The 19,466-nt window shown below is 36.7% G+C and overlaps 2 protein-coding genes, 1 long non-coding RNA gene and 1 pseudogene across 7 annotated transcripts; 2 read left to right on the top strand and 2 right to left on the bottom strand.

Annotated features, from left to right (window-relative positions):
* The first annotated feature begins 8,010 nt into the window (after positions 1-8,010).
* LOC111795847 (uncharacterized) lies at positions 8,011-15,530 on the top strand. The gene is made up of 3 exons (XR_002815260.2): positions 8,011-8,363; positions 11,818-11,918; positions 14,678-15,530. It is a non-coding gene; the product is annotated as an uncharacterized LOC111795847 (long non-coding RNA).
* Positions 8,395-11,817, top strand: LOC111795844 (transcription factor GTE4-like; annotated as a pseudogene). The gene is made up of 5 exons (XR_015421060.1): positions 8,395-10,457; positions 10,549-10,594; positions 10,683-10,799; positions 10,924-10,994; positions 11,478-11,817. The product of XR_015421060.1 is annotated as a transcription factor GTE4-like (transcript).
* LOC111795845 (uncharacterized) lies at positions 12,274-13,931 on the bottom strand. Its single transcript, XM_023678450.2, has one exon. It carries the CDS (start codon positions 13,893-13,895, stop codon positions 12,429-12,431), a length of 1,467 nt encoding a protein of 488 aa, XP_023534218.2. The 5' UTR covers positions 13,896-13,931; the 3' UTR covers positions 12,274-12,428.
* LOC111795846 (uncharacterized) lies at positions 14,788-19,145 on the bottom strand. 4 transcript variants are annotated; one of them, XM_023678451.2, is made up of 5 exons: positions 19,003-19,145; positions 16,948-17,144; positions 16,102-16,801; positions 15,230-15,405; positions 14,788-15,130 (listed from the first exon to the last, which is right to left on the bottom strand). In XM_023678451.2, the coding sequence occupies exons 2-5, from the start codon at positions 17,032-17,034 to the stop codon at positions 14,963-14,965; spliced, it is 1,131 nt and encodes a 376-aa protein (XP_023534219.2). In that variant the 5' UTR covers positions 17,035-17,144; positions 19,003-19,145; the 3' UTR covers positions 14,788-14,962. The 4 variants fall into 4 exon arrangements, with proteins under 4 accessions (XP_023534219.2, XP_023534220.2, XP_086979947.1 ...); XM_023678452.2 differs by having other exon boundaries at positions 14,788-15,127; XM_087123821.1 differs by having other exon boundaries at positions 16,948-17,141; positions 19,003-19,132.
* Between the last annotated feature and the right edge of the window lie 321 nt (positions 19,146-19,466).

Genomic DNA, 19,466 nt, shown 5'->3' with positions numbered 1-19,466 from the left:
TTTACGACCAAACTCACATCGTGACGTTTAAAGAAAAATTCAGATAAGATTGACCGGTACTACGTACATTATATATTACAATTGAATAAGTATGAAGTGGAGAATCGAAGAATCAACCTTTTTAGCAGTGATGGATATCTTTTCAAAACAATAACTTTATTTAATCAACGATCAAAACGATACAAGACAAACACTAAAGCCAAATTGGCCTTTCAAACATTATTTCATTCCACATATTATTCCCACTAAAATGTTAAAAAAAAAGAAAACCAATTTCCATAACCAAAATTTAAATAATTTCTCATATCATATATATATATATATATATATATATATATATATATATGATATGATATGAACAAGTTCCCATCATCTCAAGAATTTGGCATCCAATCCAAACATTTTCCATGGCGGCGGTTTCCATGTCTGGTCGTGTGTTGGTGTTTGTTCTTATAATTTGGTGTGTTGGTATGATATCAGAAGGACGTGTTCTTCATATTCAAGAACAGAAAGATGCAAGCTGCAGCCATTGTCATTTGAAGAAATTTAGGTTTGATGTGTTTAAGGTAGATCGAAGATCTCTCGTTAATTCAGAAAGAATTGTTCCTGGAGGACCAGATCCCAAGCACCATCACTAAATACATTCGATTAAGAAAATAAAACATTTTGTGTCTAATAAATTTTTTCTTTCTCTACGAACGAAGAAGCTATAAGTAATGCGGAGAGTTCGATCCTGAGCTCAAGATGAACGCTGATGCCTCACCTTTTTTTTGTGTGTTTTTGGCAAATTATCGTGTAATATTATTATGTTGTTGTTGTGTTTACAAGTGTTGCTTAATAATATACGAAGTTAAATTAACTGTTTCTTATCTCGTTCGTCGTGTTTTATTTTATGTTGTGATTCTTCGAGTTTTGAAATAAGTGAGATTGTGATTGTTGTAGCATTAATAAGTCCCGTTAAATTTTACGATTAAACTTATTATAAATTTTACAAATTTGAGTATAGTTAATCTGGTTAAGATGCGTATTTGGCTAAGAGATGAGAGGTAACGGTTTGACTTACAGTCCCTAGTTTAGCTATTACATGCATGACGTGACGTTATTTTTAAAAGAAATTATGAGATCTCGAAGAAAAATAAGATTGTTTCATTTGGGATCTCGAAAAAATACCTTAATTTAGTGTCGAGAAGAAGTATCAAGTGTTTATAAAACTAAGCACGTTCAATCAATAGTGTTACACAATCTTTAACCAAAACTCATATAACTCGACAAGACCAATCAAGAAGCTACTACAACCAGATATCATTCAAAAGTGATATACACTCCTTGACCAAAACTCGTATAACCCGATAGACAAATCGAATAAGCTACTACAACCAAATATCATGGCTCCACGATGCACGTCGTGACTCAAAACTTAAAACTTAACTAATATCATGTTTCCATTCATTAATGTGCAAAATGATTAATTTGAACGCGGTTCGTATCTAAGCTTGAATATGTTGATATTATGGAGCCATTAATTAAAATAATATACGGCGATAAAGATAAGATTTAACTGAGTGGAATCTAAAGTGGTCATTATCATATAATTAATTAGAATCTAATTAAAACAATATAAAATTAAGGACGAATCTCGATTTATATAGGATAGAGTGATCCATCCAAAATCAAACATTAAAATTTTAATTAAAAAAAATAACATAGTGATACCACTCTCAATCATATAAAAAAAATTCATGAATTAAAGAAATAAATCCTATAAATAGAAAAATACACTTTCTAATTTTTTATTTAGCACAAGAATCCATTATAGTTTGATTCATAGAATTCCATTTATTTAAAAATAATTAATAGAAAATTAGAAAGAATTAATTCAACTTTGTAATAATTTATATAACATTTAGTCGTATACGATAACACAACCCTAATTCTCAGCCGAACGATCTAAATTTTGATGAACAACTCTTAAATTAAAGAAATTAACACCTCCTTATACAAAATTCGAATCAACCAAAAGATAAGGCTAGAATTAGATTACTTCTTACGATAGAAGATCTAGAAGTCTTACGATCGAAAATCTAGAAGTAAGATTTAGAACCTTGTTCTAAATTACTCCACAATCGAACTTAGATCAAGAGTTGATTGTTCAGACTAAGATGCAATTCTACCACAAGAATTGCTTGAAACTTAGAATTAATCCCGACTCTATACAATTAAAAATAAAGTTTTCTCATCAAGGTTGATGTGGAGACATATTTGAAATCTATTGAGTTTGTTTGGGTAGGTTTGAATTTGTTGTTGACATTTTTGAATCTATTTATCGAAAATTAGTCCTTATCGTTAAAATTATTTTTGATATTTTTAATACGTAGATTGTTAAGATTAGGAAACAAATGTGATTAAAAATCACAAACACTAAGTCCGATATTTAATGATAAAGTTCAGAGCCTAAATGATTACCTTTACGAAGGTCGAGAGGTCAAATTTATTTTTTTATTTAAAAAAAAAACTTTACTATTAATAATTATGTTAAAATAAAAAAAAAATTCAAAAAAATTGAAGACTTTTTTAAAAAATAAAATAAATTAAAAAGGAATAAAAAATAATTATTGTTGGAGTGGCAAAACCAAATAAAGAATCTTGAAGATAAGATTCAACCCCACAAAAGAATCCAAATTTGACCTATAAAATTATAAAGCAAATAGAAATTATTTTATATTTTATTTATTTTAAACAAAAAAAAAAAAAAACATAATTAATTAATTAATTAATTAATTATGGTTGGGTGTAGATTCCACTATATGCATAAATATTTCCAATTGGAGAAGAGAATCTATGTATTGTCAATTTATAATTTGAAACCAAAAGAAATTAATTAATTAATTAATTAATTAATTTCCTTTTGGTCAAAAAAACAAAGCCACTCATAATTTAGCCAAACAAAATATAAATTAATTAATTAAATAATTAATAAAAATAATTAGCCTAACAAAGTTTTTGTTTTGTTCTTAAACAAGTTCTCAAAAATGACTAAAAACAAATGTCCATTAAAGGAATTAGGGTTAGGTTTAGATTTGTATACTCACACTTGTGCTCCACATTGGTCGTTTTTGGTCAAAACAATCGATTCAAAATATTATGTTACTATGCCCAATTGTCCACCGAGTCTATACATTTTTTTTGTTACAAGTTGGTACCAAGACACGGTTTTTCTATCACAGCTGAACTCGAGTAACTTTGGCTAGATGTACAATACCATCTAACAATTTTACGAGTATCTACTGCTTTTGTGTCATGATGTATCACAGACTCTTTTAGTTGCTTTTCGATAACATTCTCGTGTAACATCTGTTGGATGATGGAAGTCCCACATCGACTAATTTAGGGAATGATCATGGGTTTATAAGTGAGGAATGCTAACTCCATTGGTATGAGGCCTTTTGGGGAAGCCCAAAGCAAAGCCATGAGAGCTTATGCTCAAAGTGGACAATATCATACCATTGTGGAGAGTCGTGTTCGTCTAACATGGTATCAGAGCCATGCCCTAAACTTAGTCGTGCCAATAAATTGGTAAATCCTCAAATCCTCAAATATCGAACAAAGAACTCCTAAAGAAAAGGAGTCAAGCCCCTCCTCGAAGGCAGTCAAAAATGACTAAGACTCCAAAGGAGTCGAGCCTCGATTAAGGGGAGGCGCACTTTGTTCGAGGGGAGGTGTTGGATGATGGAAGTCCCACATCGACTAATTTAGGGAATGATCATGGGTTTATAAGTGAGGAATGCTAACTCCATTGGTATGAGGCCTTTTGGGGAAGCCCAAAGCAAAGCCATGAGAGCTTATGCTCAAAGTGGACAATATCATACCATTGTGGAGAGTCGTGTTCGTCTAACAACATCAAATACAGGTTTATCAAATTTTAAAATGTTAGAATATATACGAAAACACAAATTTGAAATTTTAGTGACCTCTTATATTTAAACTTGTAACGACCCAAACCCAGGATTCAGATTTCGAATTCGACATCTGATAGCTCCGACATTCTCCTGCGATATGGTCAAGTTACTTACGTCTACCGACCAACATACTTCGATCCTAGGAAAATCCAGTCATCCAGCATATAATTGTTTCAAGCAATGCACGTTTAATCATAAAGTTCATAAAGTTCATGTACCCCTCCTTTATTCCCGTATCAATTTTATTTATTTATTTATAAAATTAAAAGTCGAAGACTTTATTAAATACGAATAATTTAATTTAATTTAATTTAATTGTAAGGCTTTTGAGGTAAAGGTTTTATAATAATTAATATAATTGTGAATGTTGGCATGGGATTTCCATTCATATAAACTATGTTTGATGATCATTGTTTTCCATTAAGCTTCAAAAGACTTTCCCATTATCTCTTACATTAAATTAATATTTTATGGTGGAAAAAAAAAAATAATAAGAATCTTCAAGGTAAAATGAAATTATATGGTTCCAACATTTATGGAATATTTATATTATTATTACCTTAAATTATACAAAAAAAAAAATAAATTATTTTTTTACATTTAGTCTCAGCCTATTTATTTATCCATTTTTACATCAAAATATTAATGATATATTGTCACTAATAAAATTTTAAAAATATAAAGTGATTTAAATATAATTTTTAAAAATAATAATAATAATAATAATAAGCATTTGATTAATCGGATAAATTAATTACTAACTAATTGTTTTTTTTTTAATATTATTTTTATAAAAGGAAAAAGACAATTAAGATAAAGTAATAGAAGCTACACACGGAATAAAAAGCTTGAATCCTGATTGCATGGAGAAAACGACAGCCCTTGCCGTTGTGTCGATTTGTCGGTTCACTTCCACTCCTTTACTAATAGATTTTTTATTAATTTATAAAAAATTTCATTTTTTTTTAAATGGAAACTTTAATCTTTGGTAAAACAAAATAATTAAATGTAAAATGATATCTTTTACACTTTCATTTTTACTAAATAAATAATATTCAACTTATTTTTACGACATAATTAAGTTACTTATTTCTCGCTTCTAAAAGTGAAGTTGAGATCCCACGTTGAGTGGAGGAAGGAATGTGTGCTGGCGAGGACACTGACCTTGAAGGAGTGAATTGTGAGATTCCACATTAATTGGAGAGAAAAATGAGTGTCATCGAGGACGCTAAGCCCCGAAAGAAGTAGATTGTTAGAACCCACACCAATTGGAGAGGGGAACGAGTGCTAACGAGGACGTTGAGCCTCGAAGGAAGGTGGATTATGAGATCCCACATCGGTTGGAGAGAGGAACGAGTGTCAGTGAGGATGCTGAGCCCTGGAGGGGGTGGATGGTGAGATCCCACATCAGTTGGATAGGAGAACGAAACAAAAGGGTGTAGAAACTTCTCCCAAGCAGACGCGTTTTAAAAACTTTGAGGAGAAACTCAAAAGGAAAAACTCAAAGAAGACAATATCTGTTGGCGGTGGGCTTGAGTTGTTCATAATCGCTCTCATTCGGATGTGGTCATGATTCCTTCACGTACTCCTATTCGACTCGAGTGTCACAATTTAACATTATCTATAGCAGTACGGGGCTATTTGGGTTGAACCAAAAACAAACTACGATAATTCATACCCAGAGTGAACAACATCATACTATTGTGGAGATATGTCGAGGACCATTATCCCTACCACGTGATATTAGAAAATTTACTCTAAACGACAATTTGACATAAATTGATCGAAAAAAATAGGTTTAGCAAAAACTTAGCGAGAAACAACAGGAAAAACGTTGATCTTTTCTTATGCCATTTATTTTGATATCATATCAACTTATGAATCGACAAGTCACGTTAACATTTAAATAATATCGTGACATTTTCACGAAAGAACTAAAGCTTTTTTAAAAAAAATTAGAGCACTAAATTTGACATTTAGCCATAAAAAAAGAAAAGTAAAACCCACTTTTGAATGGATTGAACCATAATGATAAGCATGGACGACTCCTATAAATATGTAAGAACAACCGTGGCTGCATCAGTCAGCAACCCCTGCAATTTGAATAGCACCACAATTGCACCAATGGCTCGACCTAGCAATGCACCCATGTCCCTCCTCCTCCTCCTCCTCTTCTGCCTTTGCTCTCATGCCAGAGTTCTTCACACACGCGACGTTATTGCACCACCTGAAACGACCCGACTTTTACTTCTTCGTAAAACGATCGGCTTTCGCCTCTCTGAGCTCCGACACGGCACGCGGCGATCGCTCGTTGGCTCGGAGAGGATCGTCCCCGGTGGACCTGACCCCGAACACCATGTTTGAGTCGAGGAAGGTACATTAATATGTATGTGTGTTCCATGTTGATAATAAAATGGAGGAGCTTTGTTTGTTTGTTTCAATGCAAACATTATCTTCCTCCCCGAAGCTTTTGTTGTAATCAGCTCGAGATATTATACACACATATACATATTTATAATATAAAGTTCGATACTTTTTTTTCTCTTAATTTTTTTTCGTTTTCATAATCGGGTGAGATCCCACATCAATTAGAGAGGAGAACGAAACATTCCTTATAACCGTGTGGAAACCTCTTCCTAGTAGATACGTTTTAAAATCGTGAGGCTAATGACGATACGTAACAGGCCAAAACAGATAATATCTACCAGCGGTGAGCTTGAGCTGTTACAAACCGAGATTCATCTATAAAAAAAAAATCCATAAATATAGGTTGAAAGCTAGACGTAATCTAAAAGAAACTATTAATTTAATCGATTAGTGCTCATTTCATTCTCGTTATTTTACATAATCCCAACTATTAATTAAAACTATTAATTTAATCATCAAATCAAGATTCATTTTAATGATTAATAAGTGGAAAAGATTCTTATGAGTGCTTAATTCTAAATTTGACCAACAATATTGTACTTTTGTGTATAATCATATTAATTTATTTCCTATTTAATTTTCTTAATTAAAAAAACTAGGAATCTACTTGGATTGCCTTTTATAGCCTTTTCATATGTATGGATATCATATATTATATCATACATCTTGCTATTATAAATATATATTAGCTGTCACACGTTGTATTGTTTGTTTATTCGCTTTGTTTGGTCATACCAAAAATTTAGGTCTCCCTACTTTTCCTTCGATTTTCAAGTTTGGGGCGAGACGAATAGATATTATAAAACTACTGTGAGATCCTACATTAGTTGGAGAGGGGAACGAAACATTGTTTATAAGGGTGTGGAAACCTCTCCCTGTGCGTTTTAAAAACCTTGAGGGGAAACCCGAAAGAAAAGATTCTAAGAAGATAATATATGTTAGAAAAAACTGAATTGTGATCAATATTTTTCAATATTACAGTGGGAGAGGAGTTTCTTACAATTTTCCAATAATACCCTTTAGAAACCGACAAAGAATTATGATTAATGTTTTTTAGAGTGGTAGAGGAGTTTCTGAGAACTTTCCAATAATACCCTTTAAAAACTGATAAAGAATTACGATTAATATCAGAGTGGGAGAGGAGTTTTTGAGAGCTTTCAAGTGATACCTTTAAAAACCGACGAAGAATGACCAATGATATCCTTTTAAAAATGTTGAATATGACTCGACAAAATATTATTTTGAGGTATGATCAATATTCTTTAAATTTTATAACCGTAAACGTTAAATATTGATTAATTTGACTCATCTTTTTAGAAAAAAAAAAAAAAATATATATATATATATATATATATATATATATATATTCGGATCAATTTTGTTTATCAATCCCTATTTCAGATATTATTTAACGAAAAAAAAATCTATAGATTAAAATAAATATCACAAAATTTGAGAATTATATCAGTAAAAAAAAACCTTGAATTTGGAATTACTCATTATTGGGCTTGGGCTTGAGCTTGAGTTTGGGTTTGGGCTTGGTCTTGGGCTTTGGTTTGGGCTTGGGCTTGGGCTTAAGTTATTTATGCTATAAAATTGTCGCCGGAACCGGCGGAAGAATTTTGGCGGCAAAGTCCTTCCGTTCTGTAGCTTCGAAACATAATCTTCTTCGTTGTTTTCATAATAATCAAACACTTTGAAGCTTCTTAAAACCAGTCCCTCGCCATTGATCCGCCCCCACCAATAATCCACGCCGTCCAGTTTTCTCGCCGGTATATTCTTCTCTCCTTTCTTTCCATTGGACCGTGCGCTACATTTTCCACCATCGCGCGTAAACGCTGGATACTATCGTCAGTTCTTCGCACGGGCCTTTCGATGCCATCCCAGCGCGTCGTATAAAACGCTGCGGGCCACGATCATCGCTTCTGCCGTACACCTGTAACGTTACGACATCGGGAGGCGGTGAATTTTAGAGACCAGGTGGGTTTTGTTTGTTTGTTTTTTGTTTTGTTTTTTTTTTTTTTTTTTCTCAAGAACAACGGAGCCGGATCTGGCCGGAAGTTTGGTTTCTCCGGCACACTAAACCCTAAATTTTTGTGCCGTTTGACGTCTTTTCTTTGTTTGTATGGCTTATTTGATGCGGTGTTCTTGGATCCTTTGTGAACTCTAGAGATTGGTATGTTTGATGTACTTTTTTCTTTGTTTGTTTGGTTTAATTTGTTGAATGGCGTTGGCGTTTAATTACCTGGAGATTTGAGTTTCTTAGGGTGTTTTGTTTCAACTTTTTTTTGGGTAAAGGGAAACACTTGGGACGGATAATTCGACTTTTTTGAGGATAGAAAGAGGGTTTAAGGGTTTTGGGTGTTTTGATTGTTTGTATGGCTTCAGCTCCTATATCTGGAGGGGGAAATGAAGATAGAATTAAGCAGCATTCTGAGAGTAAGGTTTACAGAAGGAAAACGTTCAGAGGTGTGAAGAATGGGAATACCGTTACCGCCACTTTGTCCACCACCACCACCGACAAGGATACTTGTTTGAAGAATGGGAATACCATTACCGCCTTGTTTAGCAATGTTGAAGGCTTCAATAACAGTTCAGGCCAGGCAGTGCCGCATTTAGAAGCTTTGGAAAATGCGGATCTATTGCAGCAGCAGCCTTTACCGAACGCTGCCTCTGACGATTTGACGAGGCTTGATGGACAGGCAGCTGTTGGGCAGACTGCGGAAGCTACTCCAGAGCTTCCTGCTGATAATGGGGTCATTCAAACAGGTTCTTGCGTCCAGAATCAGGTCAATTGTGCATTTAAGCCGAAGCAGGAAATGCAAGAGATTCGGCGGAAATTTGAGAGTGAGCTTGAAATTGTGAGAAATTTGGTGAAGAGGATTGAAGCCATACAGAAGCAGTTAAATATCGAACATACAAGTTCTCACATTTCAACAATCGAAATGGCTGATAACGTTCGTGGAGCCTATCATGTTCATTCAGAAGTTGGTTCCGTAGGTGTTCTGACGGATGATAGCAGACCACTGCCATAGTTAAGCATATCAGTTATAGAGAATGGTAAAGGGACGCGTGATTTCATGGAAAGGGAGAAGAGGACCCCAAAAGCAAACCAGTTCTATCAGAATTCCGAATTCTTGCTTGCAAAAGATAAGATTCCTCCGGCTGAGAGCAATAAAAAGTCCAAATTAAATGGGAAAAAGCATAGTAGTAAAAAGTTAAAGCATGGTTTTGGCATGGCTATTAAAATTTTCAATGCTTGTGTTTCTTTACTTGAGAAATTGATGAAACATAAGCATGGCTGGGTGTTTAATACTCCTATGGACGCAGAGGGGCTTTGGTTTGCATGATTATTGTAGCATTATCAGTTATCCAATGGACTTGGGTACGGTGAAAACGAGGCTACACAAGAATTGGTACAAGTCCCCAAAAGAATTTGCGGAGGATGTAAGACTTACATTTCATAATGCTATGACTTATAATTCAGAAGGGCAAGATGTTCACGTAATGGCAGAACAATTACTGAAAATCTTTGAGGACAGGTGGATTGTTATAGAATCAAATGATCATCAGGAGATGAGGTTGGGAATGGAATTTCGGGATACTCTTCCATCTTCTAATTCAATGAGACACCTTTCTTCACCAGTTCCTCCTCCTGACATGAGAAAGATTCTACGGAGGTCAGAGTCATTGATAAATCCAGCTGATTCCAAGACACAGCCGATGAGCGTGACTCCATCAGCGACAACACCTTCACTGAAGAAACCCCAGGCAAAAGATCCATTCAAAAGGGATATGACTTACAATGAAAAGAAAAGGCTCAGTACGAACCTTCAGAATTTGCCCTCTGAGAAGCTAGATACCATTCTACAGATTATTAAAAAGAGAAACCTTGAACTTCTCCAACAAGATGATGAAATAGAAGTAGACATTGATAATGTCGACACTGAGACTCTGTGGGAGCTTGACAGACTTGTTTCGAACTACAGGAAGAGTATGAGCAAGAATAAGAGGAAGGCTGAACTCGCTATGTTGAAGGCTCGAGCAGAAGCTGAGCGTAATGACCAGGAGAAGGTAAACCCTACATATGACTTTCCAGTTGCATTTATTTTAATTGAAATCAACTGTTATTTGCTAATTAAAGTTCTGTTGTTCTGTCTTATAGACCCCAGCCCCTGATGATTCAAAGGTTTTTAGAGAAAATAGAACAGGTCAGTCTGTTTATGTACAGAATATGGTGGGGTTTTGGTTTTTAATTGTCGAGTGAACAGAGGTACTAAAGTTTATGTTATTCTGAAGCAGATGAAAATGTTCTTTCCTCTTCCTCACCCTTTCGAGGGGGACAACAGAACAATCATTCAAGTAAGTCCAGCAGCTCAAGTAGCTCTAGCAGTGATTCGGGATCTTCGTCTAGTGGTAAGTACAACATTTGTTTACTTAGGTTTTCTTATAAAATGGCGTACCATTGTTTTCATTGAGAGTTTGCCTACATGGTATGTATCATATATCAGCAGTTTTCTTTTTCATTTTTGTGTTTCAGATTCTGAAAGTGACAGCTCTTCAGCATCAGGATCTGATGCAGGATCACTATCGCATTGACTTTCTATTCAGGTAATAATGGACATAACTAAGTTGTTACATGCCATGATTTAAGTTTTTTTTTTTTTTTTTTTTTTTTTTTTTTTGATACAGCTGCTATCAAAACCAAATCATTAGGAGGAATCCAATTTAAGCTTAAGATTAGTTACTTATTGTGTATATGTGTATAATGATAAATTACACGGGGATATATGATGATGTTCTGTGGTGTCTTCAACTTGTGCCTTTGCTTACAGTTGACTTCTTCTATTGAATGCTATCTGTAGCTGTCGAAATCATTCATTAGATTTTTATGTACAACACACGCACTACAAGTTTAGAGCAATCAAGTAGTTTATTGAAGTTTAATGTAGAAATAACAGCCTTGACGTCATAAACTCATTCATAGATTCTATATAATACCAAACACTTTTCTGATTATGCTATGGTTACATTTTCAATTATTTTCTCGCTGCTGACAGTCTTGCCATTCTAAGAATCTCTATTTCATCTCAGGTTGAATAACGATCGTCTGATATTTTATGGGATGAACGAAGGTAGATCCACTGTCTTGTCTACTACTACAGAGGAATTCAGATGATGGATCTCGAATATGTAATTGGTGTACAGTGCAAAGATTCCGAATGGGGAATGGAGCAATCCTTGTGAATGCGAACCAAAAGTAGTGGCCTATTTATTAGGTGGTAGTAGATGTTAGAGTTAAGTCTCTGGACGAGGAAGGATCAACTTCCATTGTAATAATTTGTAACATATGGTAGAATTTGATTAGAAATTAGATGCCCGTAGTTTTGCCGTACAAAATATCCATTGCTTACTTCCATTACTACTTCTGCAGGTCACAGCATGTGACAATTCTCTAGCAATTATGTAGTAGCAGTAGCAGTTGCAGTTGCCTAAGAATCTTGAATTGTCGACCTCCTCTTCGTCATGGATTCTGTAAGGCTTTCTTCTCCCAAAAATAAATTCTGGGAACATGGATGGTATAGAAAATGTGTGGAAATTTGGGGTAGCGTTCTTGTTGTGTGATATAGTAATGCTGACCGACTATTTTTGTCTGATGGATAAGAGGTGGTTTTTCTGAGCCCAGAATTTTATGTGAATTTTAGAATTATAAATTCTAAGTCAAACTAATACTTATCACTATAATTTCAAATTTAATTTGAGTTTCTGTTCAGCTCTTGTTCAGAGTGTGAATTTTATTGTACTGTTTCATTTTATTTTGGCAGCAGCCTTTACTTTCTATGAAAACTCCACCCTTACAGGACTCTACACAGTACCAAGGAAATTCCACTTCAAAAGAACAAAGAGGATCCACACACACACAATTTTATTTACCCCTCATAAACGAACAAACTTAAAAACACATTATCCATTCTTCCCACAACCCTTCTCCAGGAATTCCGAAACATAAAAACTCACAAACCACTTTAAACAGTCAACTTCGTATCAGGCTCTGTGTTCCTTCTTGGCTGGAGTTTCATAGTGCTCTTTCTTTTCATGTTCTTGGCCTTTTTCCTCACCCTCTTCCTGACCAAGCTCAAAGCCTAATGTGCTCTGTTTTCCAGTCTCGTCCCCAGGCCCAATCACTATCTCTTTTGTTGTCTGTGCAATCTCATATATGGTCTCCCCAATTGCCCCCAATATCCCCCCATCACTTCTATCCTCTTCAACTCTGTTCTCTCCTCCCCTTTCCTTCACTTCCTCTATACCCCCTTCAAAAGTTTCCTTAGTTTTCTCATACATGGAGTCTTTCTCAGTTTGCTTGTACATTGATTCTCTCTGTGCTTCTTCTTTCTTCCTGGCTGTATAGTCCTTCACAGTCTCCCCTGTTGATTCAGCCACATTCTTTGCAGCAGACAAGGGCTTGGCTGCAATGGCTCCTGCATACTCTGCAGCTCCCTTCACGAGCCTTGCTGCTGCTTTAGTCCCTTCCACCGCCGTGTCACATGAGTAATGGGCCGTGCCCCACCCTGCAACCGCCGTCTTATCCTTCAAGTCCTCTGCTGCTTTACCTGCATACCCAGCTGCAACTTTCCCACTTTCTATTGCAACATCCTTAGCCACCACTGCCTTCTCTCCAAGGTAATGAGCTGTTGTTCGACCTGCAGAGACTGTGTAATCTTTGGCCTTCTCTGCTATTGGCGCTGTGTAATCCTTCGCTGTTTTGGCTGCACTTGTAAGCGTCTCTTTCACTGTCTCTAGACCTGTATATTGATTTCCCTCTTCGACTGTGTCCTCAGCTTCTTCTGTGCCTCTCGGTATTGCTTCCCCTGTTCCAGCTTCAACTCCTTGCTGGAGTGATTTTTTGTTTGCTTTGTCATACCGTTCCTTTGCCGCCATTATTGCCTCGTTCGATTTCTGCTGTGCTATAGCTCTGTAATTGGAAATTTCTTCAAGAGACGGTTGATTTTGACGAGATCCTATTTCACCTTCTTTCTCTTTTGCCTGTTCTGAAACTCTCTGTTTTTCCTCTGCTCGAGACCCTTTTTGCTCTCTCTCACGAGCAGCAATTCTCTCTTTATCAACTCGTGCTTGTCTCTCCCTTTCATTCTCTGTATTAGTCTCTCTCTTGTCTCTTACTTTGTCAGCAAGAGACTCAAATTGAGCGGCCAATTCATGGCTGTCTTCTGGTTTCTCGCCTCCAACTCCCTGTCTCTCCTCCTCCCTTCCTTGAACTGTCCCTCTAGCAATGCCGGTGCCATACGTCTCTTTTCCCACTCCACTAGCATCACTCCTTTGTCTCGCCTTCGTTTGTTCTGGTGTTGTAGCTTTTTCATTACTGGGGTCAGTCGCTTTGCCGTGCACAGCAATGGCCTCAAAGTGGCTTGCCAATTGTGGGACTCTTTCTCTCTCCACCTGAGTCTCTTTTTCCTTCGTGGTGTCATCTCTGCGGCTCAGTTGCTCTGTCGCCATTTTTCTGTTTGTGGTGTTTGTATTCTTTCTTTCTTGCTGAAGATTTGATCTGAGGAAATGGAAATGGATTATGGTGTTAAATAACAGAGAGGGTCGGTATTTTTTTAAGAGAGGGTCTAGAATGGAGGTGGACGTGTGGGTGTGAATGGCCAGGTGGTATGGAAGTAGCCGACCTGAATGGGGTGACTAAGCAACTTCTTGACAGGTGGAGTTTTTGTTCATTTGCCACATTTCGTTTTAGGATAGAATTTTACTTGGACCAAGATTCCGGTTTGTCTCTTGGGATTTCCTTGATTTGTTTCAACTTGATCTTTTTTGTCTACGAAGTTTGGTTCTTTGTTCATTTGCCACATTTCGGTTTAGGATAGAATTTTATTTGGACCAAGATCCTAGATTGTTTCTTGGGATTTTCTTGATTTGCTTCAACTCATCTGTTTTGTCTACGAAGATTGGTTTTTGCTCATTTGCCACATTTCGTTTTAGGATAGAATTGTACTTGGATCAAGATCCCAGTTTGCTTCTTGGGATTTTCTTAATTTGTTTCAACTCATCTTTTTTGTCTATGAATTTTGTAAGAATAGTTGTACTTGTAGTTAAATATGTATTATTAGCACAAAAGATCAAAAAAAAAAACAGAGGGAAAAGGATAAATTAAAATTTGGCCATGTTTGGACCATCCTTGTTGTATCATCCATTGTTATCAAACACAAACAGTTTCAAAAGTGCAGTTCTTGATGGTTTCCTCCAATGGCTTCCTTCATCATGTAAAATGACACTTTCAGGAAGGACCCAGAAGCAAAAGCAAACTCGATCTTGAAAGAATATGCACAAGCTTTCATCATGACTACGAAGTAACAAGCTTATAAGATGTAATTAGCTCTGATACAGAGAGTGGTACAACAACTGGTTCTTGCCACTTTCATATAATGAAATATATAATGCTTTCTGCACACTGAGATTCTGATATTTGTTTTTGCAGATTTCTCACATTGGGGGGTTATTTTTTATACATGAGGTTCATTCAAGTGCTTTAACAACCATGGAATCTGTTCTTGCAGATTCCAAGCTTAGAGAAGCTGCCAATCGTGTTCTGAAACATCTTCAGTTAGTAGTTTCTGTTCATGTTGTTCGTTCGGGAACTTACCGGAGCCATAACCATGCTTCAACGCTAGCTCTTTGTATTCTTGCTTCCTCTTTGACTTCTTTGTGAAGGAGAATGCTCCAGCTATCTTCTTCTGTGGGGCAAAACAGAGAACAGAGTGAATGAGGAGTAAAACTGGAACCAACCTGCAACTTGGGGTTGGATTATGCTATGGGGAGAGCAAATAGAGTACCTTGTAAGTTCTATGCTCGACTTCTTCATTCGAATCGAAAGGAAAGTCAACTCCGTTCACTAATACGCAGGCTTCGTCTAGTTTCATTTCATCTGCTTGTTGAATTTCGTCTGTTACATGTTCAAGGACAGTAGCCTCATGCTCAATTTCATCAAGACTCCATGAACCTGATCTTCCTGTGTAAAATATGGTTACAACCATGTTTATCAGATACACTCAAATAAAACTAAATCATCATTGCAGAGTTTGTGTAAACAAAATAAGATTACTTAGAAATATATTATTTCAGATTTTCTATGAATGATGTCAGTCTTCTAGTATTTTACCAATAACTATCCTTGATCGTAAATGAATCTACTATAACCACGTAAATGAATCTACAACCACGGATGTTGGAACTACTCGAGAAGAAATGTGCATCAAGTTGCCAATTCACCAAATAGTTGAATTATGAGATCCCGCGTCAGTTAAAGAGGGACACGAAAATTTCTAAGGGTGTAAAAACTTCGCATTAGTTGGAGAGGGGAACAAAGTATCCCTTGAAGGGTATGAAAACACGAAACATTGCTTATAAGGATGTAAAAACTTCACAGCAGTTGGAGAGAAGTATCCCTTGTAAGGATATGAAAACTTTTCTCTAACAGACGCGTTTTAAACCGTGAGGCTGATTGCAATACACAATGGGCAAAGCGGACATCTATTAGTGGTGGGTTTAGACTTTTACAAATGGTTTTAGAGCTAGACATTGGGCAGTGTTCCAGCGAGGACGCTGGTCCCCCAAAGGGGTAGATTATGAGATTCCACATCAGTTGGAGGAAAACAAAACATTTTTCCGTAAGGGTATGACATAATAAAGCAGAAGATATATTTACCATCTAACTCCGCTGAAGAATCACCATACGATAGAGGTCTTGTCTCCATTTTATCGTCCCCAACGGATTTCGATGATGATACGTTGTCCGACTCAATTCCAGTCTCATTCAAACTCTGCACCAACGAATCACACCTTGCGTCCTCGACCGACAACATGGTTCCCGTATTACCTGCTAGCTCGCTCAAAGCTTCACATTGTCTATTCGAGATTACACAGCATGATGATACCTCATTTGCAGATTTCTTCTCAAGGATTGTTGTAGTAGTCTCAGTTAGAGACTCGCACCCTTTTGTTAGGTCAAGCTTATGACGTATATTATCATCATCCTTTTTTCTGGAATACCCATCAATTTGGGCACTGCTAGCAGAATATGGAGAGGACGCCAATAAGGGACTATTGGCATGGTTGTCTCGAAGAGGCAGCTTATGGACAATATATCTTTTGGTGTCGGTAGTGACTTTTAAGTTCGTAGTAGACTTTTCTTCATCAGCTTTAGAACGCTCTATCTTCATACCCCTCACGGGTTTCTTAACTATAACAACATTTTCATATTTTTCAAGAGCTGAACTACAAACTGCCACTTTCTTCTCATCATTCAATTCAGCTGGGGGAAGTAAATCTTGCACGACATCAGAATAGAACCTTTTGACACTTGCCCCAACTACTTCCACTTGATTCTCAACATATTTAACAGTGTCCTGTCTCAAGATCAGGTCAAAAGAGAGACCAAGTCAACAGGAGTGTGACATTTTCAGACACAAAACAAATTAAAGTCAAACATTCAGCAGAATCTGACTGTAGTGTGAGAGTAGAAAGCTGAATATCAAACTTTCAAAAAGCATACCTGACATATAATGTCTTCTACCTCAAGGCACATAGTTTCGAACTTTTGGTACAAACGCCCGACCCAAGCAATGCCTTTTGCATCCATTTCGAATTTTGATTCGACGACTCAGAAACCACGACAGCTTTTGAGAGATGAGATGATTGTGCCAGCTCCTTAATCGCCAAACCCAGGCAATAGGATGATATTGTACTCTTCTGCAAGATGAATCATACAATTTAGATGGTCAATATACCACCCACAAGATATTTCTTTTCTGATAGATGATCATGCAAGAAAAGTGTAACCGCCCAAGCTCACCGCTAGCTGATATTGTCCTCTTTGGACTTTCCCTTTCGGGCTTTCCCTCAAGGTTTTTAAAACGGATCTACTAGGGAGAGGTTTCCATACCCTTATAAGGAATGCTTCGTTTCCCTCTCCAACCGATGTGGGATCTCACAATCCACCCCCTTGGGGGCCAACGTTCATGCTGGCACACTACCCGATGCTTGGCTCTACTACCATTTGTAACAACTCAAGTCCACCGCTAGTAGATATTGTCCTTCTCGAGGAATATCCTAGAGGTTTTAAAAGTTCTAATCTCCAATCATGTGGGATCTCACAAAAAGAAAGATCATATCAGATCAAATAATGTAAGCCAACAAGTTGCTAAACTAGCTAACTAACATTGTAGTAGGTCTGACAGCCAGGATCACAAGAAGAACAAAAATCCATAAAAACAACTGAATCTCATCATAAGCAAGGAATTTGGTTGTGTTTTCAGAAGCCTTGAGGTTAGGGGAAAGGTTTCAACCAAGGCAAGTAATGTGCAATTAGAAATGATCATTCAATACCAATACAAGTGCTATTGCCATATTGACATGAAAGATTACATATCTGGTAAGAGAAACCCTCCAACTCTGATAAGAAATGCATACACTATTGTCACATCCTAGTACAATTCTCTTCTCCAAGATAGATTCCTCAATATACCAATGCCAGCTACACATAAGGGCGTGTCCCGAAAGCGATACTGTGACATCCCACATCGGTTGGGGAGGAGCATGAAACACCCTTTACAAGGGTGTGGAAACTGAAACACCTTTTACAAGGGTATGGGCCTGGGCCATTACAAATGGTATTAGAGGCAAAACACCGGGCGATATGCCAGCGAAGAAGCTGTTCCCGGAAGGGGGTAGACACGAAGCAGTGTGCCAGTAAGAACATTGGGCCCCAAAGGGAGGTGGATTTGGTGGGGCTCCCACATCGATTGAAGAAAGAAACGAGTGCCAACGAGGACGCTGGGCCCTGAAGGGGGGTGTATTGTGACATCCAACATCGGTTGAGGAGGAGAACAAAACATCCTTTACAAGGGTGTGGAAACCTTTCCCTAGTAGACCCGTTTTAAAAACCTTGAGGGAAAGCCCGAAAGGGAAAGCCCAAAAAGGACAATATCTGCTAGCCGTTACAGATACATTCAGTTTCAGTAAACATTTTTCGACATTCGAGAGTCTGAAGGAGTCAGGAAACACATTGCTATGGGAAATGGATTGGAAGGAGGAAGAACCAACCCCAAAATTTTAATAGACCAAAGTACCTTTCATTAGTTCCTCAAGGCATATAAACAGAACACCAGCAGAAGTTTTGCCTCAACCAGAGCATCAAATTCAAATCACCAAAATCTTGAAAATAATCAAGGTAGCTGCAGTAATTGTACAGAAAACTCACTCTCAACTCTCATCCTCATTAGTTTACAAATTCAAGCCATAAATTATTTTGGTTCTTCAAATTTATCAGCGCCTAAAATCGCCAATCCACTAAACAAAAATGATAAAAACAAAGTTCCATAAGAAAATTTCGAGAAATTTCCAGCAAAATTCACACTAATCATTAAAAACCCATCTCAAAAACTACATTTCTATCAGCAAAGAGGACTGCAATTCAATAACACAACATCAAGATAACTAAAAACAGATGATCAAGGAAACTCAATCAAACAAAATTCAGATGATCAAGGAAAAACAAAAGAGTTCATAAACAATAGAAAGAAAAACAAGACGATGAAGAGAGCAAAACCTTTAGGCGATCCTCGAAACTTCAGAACTTTGTAATTGCAGAATAGGGACAAAACCCCGATACCTAGAAGCCTAAAGCTTAAGAAGAGGATTAAACCTTGCAGGAAGATCACAATTTCGGCTTTCGGAGGCGCAAAAGTAAGAATGCCGGGACGGAAAAGCAAAGAGGAGAGAGAGAGAAGAGAGAGAAGAGAGAGAAACGTGGAAGCGTAGGTGGGTGAAATTGCTATAGCCTTAATATTTTCCACGTGTCAATACAAGAGGAAATGAAAAATTCTATTATCCTCTAGAACTTTGGCTTAATTACCTACTTATCAAATATAATCTCATTGTAGATTACATTACTTTTAAACAAAACTACTTCCTTAATCTTTGTTATCAAAACATAAAACAAAACAAATCCTTGAATTATGAGCATAGCTATGCTCGGGTCGAAATGGCGAGACAAAACAGAGAATTATGAGC

Source organism: Cucurbita pepo, chromosome 5 (genome assembly GCF_057944985.1).
Source record: "Cucurbita pepo subsp. pepo isolate OVF chromosome 5, ASM5794498v1, whole genome shotgun sequence".
Lineage (NCBI taxonomy): Eukaryota > Viridiplantae > Streptophyta > Magnoliopsida > Cucurbitales > Cucurbitaceae > Cucurbita > Cucurbita pepo.
This window is presented reverse-complemented; position numbering and strand designations above follow the sequence as displayed.

What these genes read in the sequence shown, in the direction of transcription:
- LOC111795845 (XM_023678450.2), bottom strand. Translation starts at nt 13,895, where the DNA reads ATGGCGACAGAGCAACTGAGCCGCAGAGATGACACCACGAAGGAAAAA.
- LOC111795846 (XM_023678451.2), bottom strand. Translation starts at nt 17,034, where the DNA reads ATGGATGCAAAAGGCATTGCTTGGGTCGGGCGTTTGTACCAAAAGTTC. An exon ending in TAGAAGACATTATATGTCAG is followed by an intron (nt 16,802 to 16,947) that starts GTATGCTTTTTG and finishes ATCTTGAGACAG; the next exon opens with GACACTGTTAAATATGTTGA. An exon ending in TTCTTCAGCGGAGTTAGATG is followed by an intron (nt 15,406 to 16,101) that starts GTAAATATATCT and finishes TATTTTACACAG; the next exon opens with GAAGATCAGGTTCATGGAGT.